At 37.1% G+C, this 16,714-nt stretch overlaps 2 protein-coding genes across 2 annotated transcripts; one reads left to right on the top strand and one right to left on the bottom strand.

The window, feature by feature from the left end:
* Nucleotides 1–5,772: 5,772 nt before the first annotated feature.
* Nucleotides 5,773–10,496, bottom strand: LOC101307218. Its single transcript, XM_004301442.1, has 5 exons — nt 10,374–10,496; nt 9,552–10,100; nt 7,529–8,752; nt 7,318–7,388; nt 5,773–6,226 (listed from the first exon to the last, which is right to left on the bottom strand). Exons 1-5 carry the CDS (start codon nt 10,494–10,496, stop codon nt 5,899–5,901), a joined length of 2,295 nt encoding a protein of 764 aa, XP_004301490.1. The 3' UTR covers nt 5,773–5,898.
* A 4,516-nt stretch (nt 10,497–15,012) lies between these two features.
* LOC101296104 (dnaJ homolog subfamily B member 14-like) lies at nt 15,013–16,168 on the top strand. The gene is made up of 2 exons (XM_004299842.1): nt 15,013–15,402; nt 15,671–16,168. Exons 1-2 carry the CDS (start codon nt 15,047–15,049, stop codon nt 16,092–16,094), a joined length of 780 nt encoding a protein of 259 aa, XP_004299890.1. The 5' UTR covers nt 15,013–15,046; the 3' UTR covers nt 16,095–16,168.
* The last annotated feature ends 546 nt before the right edge of the window (nt 16,169–16,714 follow it).

Consider the following 16,714-nt stretch of genomic DNA (forward strand, 5'->3'; position numbering starts at 1 on the left):
TTAAACGAAAAAGGTTTGCTATTGTTTGTTTGTGGTTCTGGGTTTTGAGGAAGAAAAATTTGCTTTTGCTTTTGTTTGTACGTAGCGGATTTTGTTTTTGGTGTTATGAAATTCAGGTTTCGGGTTTTTGGGTTTCAGAAGATACAAGTTCGACTGGCTCTGATGCCAAGTAGAAAATAAGGATTCAATACGATTTGGAATGCTTCAATGTATATTCTTCTTCATATTGGAGGTTTATATAGAGATACAATTATAGTGTTAATATGAAAAATTCTCATACATCTATACAAAATATTTAACTTACACATACAAGGAAAGTAAATATTTAAAGGCCAGTAGCCTATCTGTCATGAATACTAGTTTTTGAAAAATCTTTAATGGCTGATCATGAATAACCTTCTTCCCAGTAACCATAGTTAGGTTGTTTGCCCTAAAAGAGGCTCTTATGCTTTTTGGCAAAGCAGCAGCCATAAACAGACATGACATGCATTTACTGTCTGTCGTTTGAAACGGGCTAGCCGGTCTTTTACCCTGAGACCGGTCAGTTGAGGCTGTACCTTTAGGATTCAACATGAACTCTTTTGCAAGTTTTTCCTCCTCGTTGGATGCACCAGATCGACCTTCATCTTGCAGTGTATGTCTAGAGCTGTCTGAATGTTCATCCTAACTGTAATTCAGTTTTGGCTTGATTCTTTCAGAAGACTGACTTGACTCTGCAGCTCCATAAGACACAATGTATTGACAACCTAGTCCGTTATGGAGAGGTTCTACAGTTTTTTCACCGCTCTTATATCTTTCTCAAAGACTTTTTTCTTCTGACTCTGGTGTCCAGTTTCTCGGATTGCGACCTTCTCTTTTAAACATCGCCATTTCTCTTATAAGAACGTCAGACATATAATTCTTGTCACCTGCAACCATTTCAACATCATATTCATACTGAGTTAAAAATATCTACCATCTCAAAACTCTTCCTCTATCAGCAGCATCAGTTAATTTGTAGTTTTTAGAATTTTTTACTCTTTTATTATCAGTTTTAACTATAAATTTGTTTCCTAAGAATGCCTCTGCATCCTTAATGCTTTTAATTAAGACAAGGAATTCCTTGTCTCCAGTATAATAGTTTAACTCTGCTGCGTTAAACTTTCTTGATAGAAATTTACAAATCTTTTCATGATTTGTATTTGGAGCAATAGCTAAAATAACTCCTGCCCAGTAATAATCATCTTATCTTGTCCTGGAAATAAGAGTTTCTAAAAGCTTTTTCAAGTTTTCCAATGTATTTATTAGTTACGCTGCTTGCTGATGAATATTGTTTGTAATTAAGGTTCTCAGTGCGAACTAATTTCTTTTCAATATCTATCAAATATTGTTTTTCTTTGAGATAATCTAGCTTGATTTCAAGCCTAACAATTTTTGAATTTATTTCCTCAAGTTGATTAATCCTTAGATTAAATCTCTCGAGTTGTTCTGTTACCTTTTCAGAGGTTTTATCCCTAGATAAATCATCTAGGAATTCAATTAAGCTCGGTCTTGCTGGATCAAGCTCTTCTACTCTGATCTCTCTCTGCATATGAATATGTTCATTGTAGAGTGTATTTAATACTCTACAAACGTATTTAATGGAGTATTGATTTTCTTGAATATCTCTTGTATGAAAGCACACTTCTCACTTATCAGTTCTTTTTGCAGTACAATAGGACTGATAATTTTTAAGTTTGTATTCTCTTTTGTTTGTCAAGAGAAGCCAACTTTGTGGCATAAGCCTTTTTCTTACCTGCTTTTGAGCAAAGCAGGCTCTGATACCAGCTAAAGTGGATCTAATCGATGCTCAAATAATCAAGAGATTTTTGATCTTCTTCGAATGTTTCTTTGAGAATTTAGACCTCTTCTTCTACTTGATAGATCCTTTTTTGGATCCGATATATAATATCCCAATAATTTTTAGTACTTCTATGAAGCTTAGATCTAAGTTCTTTTAGTTTTCTTAATTTTTCTCTTTCTTCTTGCAATTCTTTATAAGACTGTCTGACTTCTGATAAATAATCTAACCTGGTACAAATAGATTATCCTATTGATGATGAAAAATTAACTGTTTACATTTAAGTAAAGATGATAGATTTATATATTTACAATATGTTAAATAAACAAATTCAATTTCTTAAGTCCACCATGCTCCGTCAATTTTGATTTACTGAGAACCTACTAATAAATAGCACAAAAGAAAAGATTTTTAGTCTAACAGAATATTCTTAAAACTAACCGAAGACCCCTTGTTGATGTCAAAATAAGACTTCATGCATCACATGTTAAAGTTTGGGTATCATTTTGACCTTGGCGGCATAGTTTAGGTATTTCTGCTGAATTTTCCTCTATTCAAAAAGTATGCAAGAAGTATTCTGGTAGGGAAAGTATAGATGACAGACAAGCTGTGATTGCTGGGGATGGTGAAGCTAAACCTGAAATGGAACTCTAGAAAGTGTGGACCAATGACCGTTGTGTGCAAGCTGCTTGTCAGATGATAGTGATCGATGAGTTTCTGTTCAGCCATGTTGAGAATGAAGAGTTTAGGCATTTTTGCAAGATGGCTATCCCACAATTCACTTCACGATCTAGGAGAACAATAGTAATGTACTTCTGGAAGTTGTATGATGAGAAGAAAGAAGAGCTTAGGAAGGTGTTAAGTAGTCACAGGTTGTGCTTAACGACAAATACTTGGACTTCAATTCAAAACATCAACTATATGGTGTTGACGATGCACTTTATAGATGTTGGTTGGAATTTGCACAAGAGGATCATCAACTTTTGTGTGATTCCCAATCACAAAGGCACAACAATAGGAAAGATTTTAGAATCTTGTTTACTGCTTTGGAGGATAGATAAGGTGTTGACTATCTCGGTCGATAATGCAAGTGCAAATAAGGTGGTGATAGAGTATGTTCAAAGGAAAATGGCTGCATGGAAAGACCTCCCGGTGTTTGGAGGAAAGCACATTCATGTGAGGTGTTTGGCTCACATCTTGAACATCATTGTGAAGGCTGGTTTGTCCTTAATGGATAAAAGTTGTGCGGCAATTAGGAATGCAGTCAAGTATATCAGAAGTAGTTCTAATAGATTAGAGTGTTCAAGGTGTGCATGGAGAAGGAAAGATTAGAAAGGAACATATATAGACACTGATAAAATAACGACGCTTGATCTTCCAACAAGATGGAATTCTACCTTTTTAATGCTTGACATAGTTATAGATGTGAAGTCAGCTTTTCAATGGATAGTTGCAGAGGAAATTAACAAGTATAGAAGCTATTTTGATGAAGAAGATAAGCTCGATGAGGAAGAAGAACAAGAGTATGTTCCGGTAACACCAAGAACAAAAAAAAAAAAATAAGAGTTGGACCACCAGAAGATGAGGATTGGGAAAAGGCTGAAATATTTGTGTTGATCTTGAGGGTTTTTTATGATCTGACAAGGAGATGAATAAAACTAGATCAGCGCCACCAAGTCGTAGCCAAACGGAGAAGTTTTAGTCAGAACAAGGTCATAGGTTGTCGATGACCAAAACATCTCGAGCAGTCGAGCTCACCAAGCTTCTAGAGTATTCATGAGTGTCCGACTAATCTGCTCTTTGTATACTTTGGACCAACTGCTCAGATTATTCATTGATTGAAATAGACGGTTCTGATCACAAGTTAATTCCCCTGCATTCTTAATAAATTTTCTTATACCCAAAATACTGAATGCAAAATAAATACATTCGATGTCCAATAATTTCTACGAATATTAATGCAAACTCGTCACGAAGCGTATTTCATTATCGAATATCAATATTGGAGTACCTCTTCTTCAAAATATCTAAAAGGCTTCCTAAGTGTTCTCAACACTTAACGAGATTACAATTTATATCTCAAACTACTCAATCTTTCCATCTCAAATATTTCCGGGGTCTCACAATGACTCCCGTTGTTCGCAAAGAAATCTAAAACATCAAGGGAAGTTATATCTAATGGCCCAAACGATTCCCAAGGATCAGAATAATCAATGTGGTATGTTTCTACATTTTTCCTCTCTAGGGAGGCTTGGTAATAAAGATCTACCAAATGCTTGGGTGTACGACAAGTCTTAGCCTAGTGGTTTGATCAACCACATCTATGACAATTATTGTCATTATTTCGGGGGCCACTCCATTCCTTTAGTTGAACTTGGCAGTGTTTCTTGGTCCCAAATTTTGGTTATGACCTTTATAACCACGACCATTGTGTCGTCCACGGCCACATTTACGACCATGGTTGCGGCCATGATTATACCAATCGACATGCCTTCCTCCACGTCCATTACTATTTCCGGTAAAATTTGATGCATTTGCTTCTGGGAATGGTTGTGACCTAGTTGGACGGGATTGATGATTTCTCATCAACATCTCATTATTTTGTTTAGCCACAAGAAGGCAAGAAATCAATTCAGAATATTTCTTGAATCCATGCTCTCGATACTGCTATTGCAGGAGCATGTTTGAAGCGTGGAAAGTAGAGAATGTTTTCTACAGCAGCATGTCTTCAGTTATTTGCTCACCACACAGTCTTAGCATGGATCTGATTTTGAACAGAGCTGAGTTGTACTCCGTCACTGTCTTGAAATCTTGAAGTCGCAAATTCGACCATTCAAAGCGAGCTTTGGGGAGCATCACATCTTTTTGATGAGCATATCACTCGGTTAAGGCTTTCCAAAGCTCGAGCGGATCTTTGATAGTGAGGTATTCATTTTCAATCCTTCATGAATATGATAACGGAGAAAGATCATGGCTTTGGCGCGATCCTGTTGGGATGCAGTATTGCCTTCCTTGATAGTATTTCCAAGGTTTGAGGCCTGAAGATGTATCTCGGCATCAAGGACCCATGAAAGGTAATTCTTGCCGGATATGTTGAGTGCGACAAATTCCCATTTCGCCAAGTTTGCCATCTCCTATACCAAAAAGATGAGATATGTCAAAATCCATAAATGTTAGAACTATGGCTCTTAACATTGAAATAATTCAAACTTCATGAGGAAGTAATCGACTTGAAATTTGGGTTCGAGGTTGTCATATCTATTTCAACAATGGAACATGGATGAGCCATGTGCTCGAAACATTGGGTTCGAGACTTTCTTATTAGAACATGAGATTCTAAACGTTGGTGGTTTGAACATGGGGTACAAAAGCTTAGCACTCCAAACTTTGTGTTTGAGTTAGACCAACCGTTATATGAATAAGATATGAATATATATTGCACAAATATAAACATGCATGGTAATAAATAAAAATGATAACAATGTATATATTTTACGTACCTTTACCGATTGAGAGATTTAGCATGAGAGAATCATATATCATACAAAGCGAAAGTAATAAATGCAAGATAAATAAATTTGATTTGAGAACTCATAGATCGTGAGCATTGATTAAAAACAACATTGTTGCACCATATGACTCTTTGATCATCATCGAGTTTATGAGAGCGGTAAAGACTATCGTGTTGATAACGTATTATAAATAAAGGGAAAGAGACTTGCTAGCTAGCTAATGGAAGAGTAGAACTAGTAAGAGAGAGTAGAAGAACAAGAGAGAATAGATGGGGGCCTGGTTGTTCCTGTGTCTCATTCATCATTCACTCACCCCTTTATATAGGGTTAAGAACTTAGGATACTTGGTGATTACACATATAAGGCTTGATGGAAAAGCTTGGTAACTTGGTGAACACACACAAGTTAACTTGCTAAATACTCACAAGCCATGGTAGCTTGTTTAGTACAAGTTTTCTACATAAGATTACAACACAAAATAATTTGGACAACCATACATATTTACAACAAAACTAAGGTATATAGTAAAACCAAGTACCATCACTACATCTATTGTCTTTTACTTGATCACTGTCCGGTAAGTTTTTTCCTTTTCTCCCACCTTACAACTGCATCTTTTTTGACTTTCCAAGATCGATATCGTTCTCGATCCTTCAACCAGCTAGAGTACTCCTTCCCTGGTTTGCACACAATGAAGTCTGCTAAATCGTCAAGGTCAGACTTAATGGGGTCTGCTAGTGTGCAGTTGAGGTACATCTCCCCATTGCACGTTTCTTCAGTTTCCTCCTCTATGACATCAGTAAACTCTCTTGTGCAGCTCATGAAGCATGTGTTTTCCAAAGTTTTTGACACATCACTCTGTGCTCTTTTATGCTGGCGTTGGACCGATTGTTTTCTGCAAAATACCAAAAAAAGAAAATGTCTTCAGTCTCATCAGCAAATGATAACACACAATAATGCCCGTCTTCAATTGTTAAACCTCTGCAAGTACATTATCTCAAAGACTTCATCACGTTTGAAAGCACTAAGCACCACTGTTGTTCAGGGGAAGACTCACATAACCAAATCAAACAAAAAAATCTATACCACTATTGGTTGAAATGATAGTTCTATAACAACCTATTCTTATGGCCTATATAACAATCAAAGAAATAAGCACAGAAATAAGCCTCTTAGGTGAAGGAGCCAATCAAGACAACTTTCTTAGAGTTGACACAGTGGCATGGTCGTCTGACTATATTTACACATTGTGAACCCCTTCATTTTGCAATACAAGCTGAGATCACCATTCAGTATAACCTTCACCTAAGAGGCTAGCACTTGAAAATTATGGCCTATACATAAAGGCTTGAGTTTTGCAGTAGTCCAATTCCAAATCACAAAGCAAATCGCAGGACGAACTTGTATGACCACTTTTTGGGAGAATAAAGCTCTTATTCTTTTCCATGTAGGCCAGTAAGCTGATATTTTCTTTCAATGTAAACAAATCATTGATTTTCTTAGATTCATGTCTATAACTCTATATAGATATTTTTTTAAGCCAAAACAACAGGTTCACTTTCTGAGGCACACATAGTGATTTACAAGATTATGACCTTAAACATTTTTAGGAAATCGTGAAATGGATACAGATTAGAGGTTCTCTTGTTTTTTTTGGCTGGCAAACATAGATTTTAGATTATCTGGAGCTACCTCCAAACAAGAATATCTCTATGAAAGGCTTTCTTATGCAAAACGTTTCTCATGCTGTTCTGAATAACTGAGTAACTATGAAAGCTACACATCTACATAAACATGTCACAAGAAAAAAAACAAAACAAAAAAACAAACAAACTCTCAAGAAAGAAATGGAGCATGTGAGATACAGAAAAAGCACCAACAAAGATTTATCTGAGGAACAATCTAACACAAAAGAAGGATGAACATATGATTCACATTTCACGATTACTGAAGACTATTCTACATGATAACAGTAATATTTGATACCTCAAGTAAAGATTTTGAATCTTCTGAAACTTTGATGCAACTTTTCTGGTGGATTTCTGTTTCTTCACAGGCTGCAACATATGACATTACTCAATTATCAATTGCTCAAAGATGACGCATTCTTTCTCAATCTTTCCTCCTTGTAAGTTTGAAGATTGAAATATAAATCATATGAATTGAACTAAGAAAAAGGCATAGAAAGAAAGCTCACCTTTGTAACCTTATCAGGAGGCGATTCAGATGAAACAGGTTGTGAACCAACATCTAAGAATGATCGCAGTGCAACTATATCACCCTCTTCATAAGCACATAGATTTAATATTGCCATGATTACTGATATGCAGCCCTTAACTAGGAAATCAATCCCACTAGCAAAACTTAATGACAGCAACCCCAAAAAATGCAGAAGGATCCACTTGGAAGTCTTATGTATCATCGGGCGGGTTTTCATCATGTCAGATAAGAACTTCTGATTAGGTAAAGCCAAATTGAATTGAATAAAGCAGCCAATGATACCCATCATAAAATCATACTCCTTATGTGAAAAAGCATCTTTTAAGGTTTGTGGATACCCCAAATTCCCACCAATTCTCAGGCACCAAACAGCTTTCCACAAGGAACTACTCATTAACTTCAATATCGACGCAAGGAGATAAATATCTTCTGGGTTTGTATCCCCTTTAAGATAAAACACGTTATAATTGACATCTGAAGATGAACCTCCATGTATTATGCTTTGTAATGCTGACAGAGCATCATCTTTACACGATTCATCAAAAATATGTTGGTTCTCCTTTATGTATGCAATAGAAGCCGCTATCATATCAGCCTTTGGTAACTGCCTCAAGGAACCTAAATGGGTAACTACATTACAAATTTTCTCTCTCGTTCCTTGCTGAATGCAAGATTCAAAAGACGGATGATAACTCCCTAGCATCCATGAATTGGCATGAGAACAGCTAGCACCCAAAGGATGGTGATCCGTAAGTGAACTAGACATGTGGCTAGTGTACAAAACAACTGAGGTCTCCAATGCTGTAAGGTAGCAGTCCATATTTCTAAGATCTGGTCTAGCATTCTTCAAAGAAAAGTCTACACCTATTGCTTCAGAAACTAATAAAATCAAATGCGTCTGTAACATTTTTGGTGCGGAAAGCATGATGGGGTTGAGAAGCAGAGGCAAGGCTGCAGTCAGGCTCAGTTCAGGACCTCTAAAATGCTTGCTGCATTGCAAGTATAGTCTTTTGTGAAAGTTCTCAGATGCTGGCTCATCAAAAACTGATAAAATGAAATGAACAGAAATCACCTCCAAAACACTTCCAATATCACTTTTACCAAAGTTATTAAATAACCTTCCATCTGTGCAGGAAGCAGAATCAACAGCCACAAAGTACTTTCTTAACAGTCTCCGCATTAAAAGTTCGTCTGCAAATATCTATAGGCAATTCATCTAAATTTCAGTTGTGTAGTTAAATGGAAAAGAAAATGTAAAAAATAATAATAGGGAGTAAACGAAATACTTAGGATGGAGGTAACCAGAATTTGTTAAAAGTTATATATTATAAGATTATATACGCCACAGCAAATACACTATGGAATGGTCTATCTTTTGGCCATAATCTACACCCATAAATGGTTGAAATGCACACAGGAGATAACATGACACCAACAGCCTGACAGAGTGATAAAGTAAAACTAGCACATTACCATGGCTGTAATGATATTGTGAAGCCCATAAGTAGAAGGTGAATGATTTAGAGAAACACCTCCATGCACAATCTAACCAGCCAAACAATACCTATTACTAAATTAGGTGGACATCACTGTCAATTTTGGATATAAAGAAAAAACGACCACCACACGACAGTCCTCAACACATATCTTGAATTAGAATCTTTGACATAAAACTTATCTCTATTATACAACTGTCCTGAAAGCATTAATCACTTCATTTGAATCATTGCATTAATCACTTCATGTGTATTCTACCATTTGTATTCTACCGTTGTAAATTAAGGAAAAACTTCACACTAGCTAACTAGTTTATAATTCAAATACTGAACCCTACTATTAACTGTACTTGGGAACTGTGAAACGGATAATCATACAAAGACATCATGTGTAAAAGTTTTCAACTGTCAATGCAGGACAACTGTACGTGTGGAGACATATCCTCAGACAGAAAACATAAACTTGAAAGGACATGGTAAGAGTTGGAATTATATGAATGTTACCTCAAGCAATGCACATAGAACCGGGTACCACGGATTAGAAGGCTCAAAGAAACATAAGGAAGCAACAAAGTCTTCGGAAACATAAATTCCACCACCATCAGTATATGTGCTTTCACAAGAAACAGACTTCCGAAAGCTGAAAGACTCCTTCTCACTGCATCCACTTGTCACCAAACCAATCACTTTCCCAAGCACAGAAAGAAAAACTTGGGTCTTCTCCATTACTAAACTCGGGTCCACCATGCTCAAGGATATACAGCATCTCAAAAGCAGGGCTAGTTCATCAACATTGAACCCCATATCTTTGTCAGAGCCAGTATGCTTGTGAGCTCTATTTGCATTGGCATCAGATAAAGCCGAGAATACAAATTCAAGCCTATTAACTAGCTCTTCGAACAAAGAATCGATGAGACGTTGTAGATCTTCCAATTTCAGTTCATTCCCAAAAAAACTACAACTGCCTTCCGCGTTCGACCAATCTATTGGTTCCATGGAAGATATTACATCCCCTAGTGCATATAATCGCTTCAAAACCGGCACCTTTAGACCCTGAAGTTAACGCAATCAAACAAAATTACAAAAACAGCAAACAAGAAAAACAGTAAAATATGAGTTCCTAACTGCACAAGAACTCTACCTCTATCCATTTCTACATTCATCTATGCACAAATTAGGGGTAGAGTACCCAAAATCTTAACAAAAAACCAAAACAAAAAGCTAAAATTTTCATATCAATTTCCTAATTTGTTCAGTTTTGGTCTCCAAGTTTACATCTTTCAGTGAAATAAGAGAAGAAAACCCAAATTGGAGTGAGATTAGTACCTGGGCTGCTTGAATCGAAGAAATTAGGGTTCTGAGGGTGAGTGGATTGAGGCGAATTGGAGTTGTGGTTTGTTGTACAACGGGGTCTGGAAGCTTCTTGGATCTCTTGCGCTTAAAACCCATGTCTCAATGCGACGAAAGCAGATCTCTGAGAGTGATTTGGGGATTCGGCATTTGGCGCCAAAAGGGAGGAGTTGTGTCTGACAGTTTGAACAGAGAAGAGAAAGAATATAGAGAGCGAAAGTGTCGACGAGTCTGTCTAGCACTCTAGCTAGTAGTGCTGTGCAGTGTGATTTTGTAAATTTTTATTTTTTTTTTTTTTTTGGTAAGAGGTGATTTTGAATTTTTGATATAGTGAAATTGGTAAGGCAAAAGCTGCAAAACGCCCTCCGTATGCGTACGCCTACACTTTTGTTTAAACAGAGGGGCAATAATGTAAGTTCCTCTGATCGGGTAAAATCAGTTTTCACTAAGTCCACTGAAGGACAACAATGTAACTTCCGATCCAATTGAACTTACAATCAGTTTTCAACTTTTCATCAAATTGATGAGGGGATGACGATGATTATTCAGGAATCAAATTTGTCGACCAGCAAATTTGTGGTCATATCATGACCATCCAATCAGAGAGAGAGAGAGAGTTGACCATGGTTATGTTATCATACATGACAGTTTTTGATTGGATGGTCATGGTATGACCACAAATTTGCTGGTTGGCAAATCCCAGCAAATTTGATTCCGATTATTAGCATAAGGAGGCCATGGGGTAGTGGTGGGGGCTTCAAATCCTCTGTCACCAAATTCCTATCTCCTTCCCTGTAACCCTATTAATTTTTGACATGTGGCATTTTTTGCCTACTCATCTTAACAGCCTTTAACCCTTGTTAACCTTGTTAAACTCTAACTCTAACTCATCCCTATTTTATAATTTTATTTTATTTAGCAAAATCTGATGGTGAATACCAAACGTCTACCCTCTTCTTCTTCTTTTTTCATCAACAAAAAAAAACCCTCTTCTTCTTCGTCGTCTACAAGTACAGTAATACCAGTTTCACACTAAATTCATCAATTTAGTTGAGAAAAGAGAGACCAGAGATACTATTCTCTTTGATATTGCGATGTGGATATGAAACTCCTCTTTTGACTGCCGAACCTGTACGTGATTTACACACTTGTCAATCATGGAACGTGAAATTCCTATGAGATCAAACTCAAACAGCTTATCAGCACCGGTAAGTTCTGGTTTTCCTTTCTTTCTTGTACTCACTATAATTAGAGTTATATGAACGTTTCAACAAATAGAGTTATATGAACGTTTCAACAAGTAGAGTTATATAAACGTTTCAACAAGTAGAGTTATATAAACGTTTCGAGAAACGCTCCATGAGTGCATTCCACAGTACTTTATGGTCATTACGTTTTGCATAGATTGCCATTGAAGGCTTTTATCGATGTGGCGCTTCAAAGACTTTGAGCGCATGAGATGTGAAATCTCGGCATCTAGGCTTGTTAGCCTAGGGGTCAAAACATGTGGTTTAATCATTTCCAATGAAAAGTTTCACATATATCAAGAGAAGATTCGTCTTAGGTATCGAGTACGTCAAAACTCAAAGGAGCAGAATGTTACATTACTCATGCATACAAAGCCAAGCTGTTATGAGACTCGATAGAGGTCACAAAATGCTTTTAATGGTTTGTCCTTCGGATTGATCATACACAATCCGAAAAAGCCGCGAATTGATCAAACACAATTCGGAAAAGGCCTCGGATTGATCAAACACAATCCGGTGATAGGTCGGGGTTGATCATACACAACCCGGACAAGAAAACAAGAGTGATCAAACACACTCTTGACCCGCGAATAAAATTCCAGGATTTTTGGTACCTGCAAATACACTGACCCAAGCATAGAATGGAGTAGAAGAAGGGGAGAAAGCACTTTATCTCCCCCAAGGTTATTGAACTTGGAAGAGTTTTAGGGTTGTAAAATAAACATACAGTAAACACTTGGATGCTTGATTGGATGAAAAGAAAGCAGCGAAGTGGACGGACATGAAGCGACGGCGGCGGCCGAGGCAGGGCCGAGAACCTCCGGTTTTGGTTTTTAGTGTTTGGAAAAAAAAAAATGGTGGGCTATTAGTTCTAGGGTTAAAACAAAGTGCATGATAACATGATGAAGGATAAAGGGTATAGACAAAGAGATAGCAAGAGAATCATCATCTTATTCATTGATAGGAGCCCTTTATATAGAGAATTACACAATACCAATATGGTAAGGATATGAATACATAGATCTAGTCTAACTACATATCCTATTGGCATAAGGCCAAGGCACACATAAAGAATATTTAAAAAGATACAGAATATCCTAGAACAATATATATATATATATATATCAATTTTTTTCAACTCATCAGTTCTTTACATTGGTGGTTTTTGCTGCCATACGTTCATGAAAGGGGTACAGCAATACCGGATCCTTATTTTTATTTTTTATTCTTCTGTTATCTGTAGCAATATTATACCCTTGTAAGACTCCATGGCTTATCTTTGTTTCAAAGACTGTTATAATGAATTTGGTGTGTAACTGGTTTTGATGTACTTGAAGACGACGAGGAAGAAGAAGAGGGTTTTTTTTGTCGATGAAAAAAGAAGAAGAGGGTTGACGTTTAGTATTCACCATCAGATTTTGCTAAATAAAATAAAATTATAAAATAGGGATGAGTTAGAGTTGAGTTAGAGTTGGGTTAGAGTTAGAGTTTAACAAGGTTAACAAAGGTTAGAGGCTGTTAAGATGAGTAGGCAAAAAATGCCATGTGTCGAAGATTAATAGGGTTACATGGAAAGAGATAGGAATTTGGTGACAGAGGATTTAAAACCAGTGGTGGGCTTCCACGTCCTATGCTTGGTGTCAATCTGGCTTTGTGCCACAATACTACGCTAAAGCACTCCTGTGTAATAACAAAGTTTACTTTTGCGTAATAAAATAATATGAAGATGTGATCGGCTTCCGAAGTAATACTCGAGCTAGCATTTCCACACAAAAAAACGAAATGCTCGATTTGTCGATCAAACTCTTTCAGCTCTTCTTTCCTCCGGTCTCCAACTCTAACAGTACGGTGTACAACGGTTTCGAACCTCTCACACTGCGACGAGAACAAGGAGCTCATAGCTTCTTCGAAAGTAATGGGTCCAACGGCCTCTACGGCGCATCTCGATTTGAATCAACATCGATCGAGTTCCTCTGTCGCGTGTGGACCTAATCATCATCTTTGTTGACGAGCCGACCTCCGACCCCCAAAATTGACTCCACCCCCGGTCTTGACGTGCTGAGAGAGAGAGAGAGAGAGAGAGAGATATATATATATATATATATATACATTCTTTTCAGGGAGCCTATACTCGATTTAGACAGCGAGCACTTGAGCTACCAATCGAGTCGAGGTGGTGGAGGTAGGAGAAATCGGACTCATAGAAGAAGCTTTTGGTGTGGAGATAGACGAAGATGGTGAAAGTCATCAGATCGATTTGACTTAAACACCCTTAAAGGTTAACTATAATGAGAAAATTGTACTGCTAACAAAATTTATGCTAGGATTTACATATATGCCCTTAGATTTTGAATCTTATGGACGATATGGAGCCACGTGTCTTGTGCCCACTTAGGCGTACGATACTAGGGCGCAGTCCAGCACTTCCCAATTGGTAAATTCTTTTTCACACGTCTAGGGGTTATTTCATTCTTGTATTTTGGATACAAAAGGAAAGAAGACATTATGGGTGAAAATAGTTCATCGATTCATCATTCATTCCAATGATTCCATAGAAGACTAAAGCAAGCTAGAATGACCAGTTACTTTTTTTTTTTTTTTTTTTGAAATGAAAAAATGACCATTACATAGTGTTGTGCTCTAGGGAGGTTAAAGAAAACGAAGTCATGCCGATACGACTTTGGTATATAGAAACAAGCCTACTCATTGAACATTCGACGCTCGAGTGAGTCACAAAAATAATAAAAAATAAACATACCATATAAATGATACATAGAAACAAGCCCACTCATTAAACATTCAACACTCGAGTAAATCACAAAAATAATAAAAAAAATAAACATATCATATAAAACCATTATAAAAGGAAAGTTGTGATATATGGATCTCAAATACAAAGACCGACATATTGAGCCCTAGTTCCATGAACCTTCTGAATTATTTCAGACCAAACTTCTCTCAAGTTACCAAACGGGGGAAACAGATTTGAGTTTCAATCCCATGAGAAAGGTAAAAGAAATTTCCATGAATCAAACAAAGCCTAAATAATTTCATGCATGGGAATGAAGTTAAAGAAAATAGAGAAAATGATTGTTGATCATGTTCACCTGGTCAGTTACTGACTAAGGGCTGAGAACAAAACAACTCTACTTAAAAATAATTCTCTCCACCATTGAATTTGCATCCAAAGGTGATTGACCATGAATCTCTTGGTCAGTAACTGACCAGGTGAACACTATTTATTGTTCATATACCGGCGTACATGTTTTGTGGTAAATTAAGATCGATAGTTTGCTAGCCCTTTATTGTGAACCACATAAAGGCGGGGTCAGGAAATGAGAAAATCCTCTCCAAAACCACACCATCATCTTTGTCTCCCTCTCTAGTTTCATCTTCCATTCCATGGCTTTTGCAGCTGCTCCTCATGCCTCACACACTTTAAGCTTACTTGGTACCCCAAATTCAAGAAGAGCAACCACAACAACTAGAACCTCAAGCCGCCATGTGAACCACGTTGCAACTTTTCATGTGCATGCATCAACCTCATCATCCCAAGCTGAGGGTCCAAGCAAGCGAGGAAGACCCCCACCGGCTCCCGGAATCGATACCAGAATCCATTGGGAAAACGAAGATGAAGGCTGGATTGGAGGAACCAGCAGCAAGAAAACACAACAGCAAGTAGAGCAAGAGCAGCAGAAAGATGTCTGGGGAAATAAGTTTGCTGATTTGCTTGATGACTCAGCTGATTCTCACTACCAGTGAGTAGTTTCTGTGTCTTTAGTTTCATTTTGATAATTCCTGAATATATATCATCTCATTTTTTCAAACTCTTGTTGTTATGGATTTGAGGTTGGTTCAAGCTATAATCCCAAAATGTGTATGCTTTAGGTTCAAAATAGTTTCTATGTTGGTTGATAACTTGATATATATGTAGTTCAGTGTCATACAAGATTTGCGTACATGAGTTTTTATTGCCTTGACTTGCCATTATGCAGAGTCAGTCTTACTCATTGTAATATTGGGCAGGTTTTTAGGAGTATCAGCAGAAGCTGATCTAGAAGAAATCAAAGCTGCTTATAGAAGACTATCCAAAGAGTACCATCCGGACACCACTTCTCTTCCACTAAAGACTGCGTCCGACAAGTTTGTGAGGCTAAGAGAAATTTATGATGTGTTGAGTAACGAAGAGAGCCGTCGATTTTACAACTGGACACTTGCTCAAGAGGCCGCAAGTCGCCAGGCTGAAATGATGAGAATGAGGTTGGAGGATCCTTTTGTGAAAGAAGTGGAGACGTATGAACCTATTCCGGATATGGTGGATCGTCTTGGTGGAAAGAACATGGCCCTTGGCGATCAAGCAGTGACAGCCCTTACCATTGATATTTTCATCATTATCTTTGCTATATGTTGCATTGTATATGTGCTTGTATTCAAGGAGCCATATTACTAGCTAGGGACACATAGCTTAGATGTAGCTTATACCTGATCCAAAGTGCGCACATTATGATTCAAGAAAATTGCACATAAGTATAGATGAAATTGATCTTGAACTATATTGTTTTTTGTGAATTTTTTGAATCTTTACGATATCAATATGCTCAGACATTCTATCACCAATTGATTCCTATATTATACAGCATCATGTGATTTAGCAGAACTGCTGTTAGTGAGATCAAGATGTCCAAAAACCGATAATGCCTCACAACAAGTTACCTATACAAGTATAAACTATGAGAATTCATTAATTAGGCTTTAACGGCAACATGCTTGTTAATGATAGATAAGCTTCGACAGAGAGAACTTTGGGAGAATGCTTACCATTTTATCCAAAATGTGTAAAAACATTACAGCAAAGCTCGCTCTATATCTTGTTATGTTTGAACACAACACAAATATTTGAGACGGTGAACCAAATACAATGACAAAGCAGGCAATAGAATCTGCAAATACGTTAGGAGGAGGATTATGTCGCACTGTATCAATCATGCAAGATAACTGCTAAGGTCAAAATAAACATACAAGTGCAGCTGAAATATGTTAAAACTTCCTTTTGTGTTTCCCCTCTTTTCT

The sequence above is a fragment of the Fragaria vesca genome, linkage group LG5, assembly GCF_000184155.1.
Source record: "Fragaria vesca subsp. vesca linkage group LG5, FraVesHawaii_1.0, whole genome shotgun sequence".
Classification (NCBI taxonomy): Eukaryota; Viridiplantae; Streptophyta; class Magnoliopsida; order Rosales; family Rosaceae; genus Fragaria; species Fragaria vesca.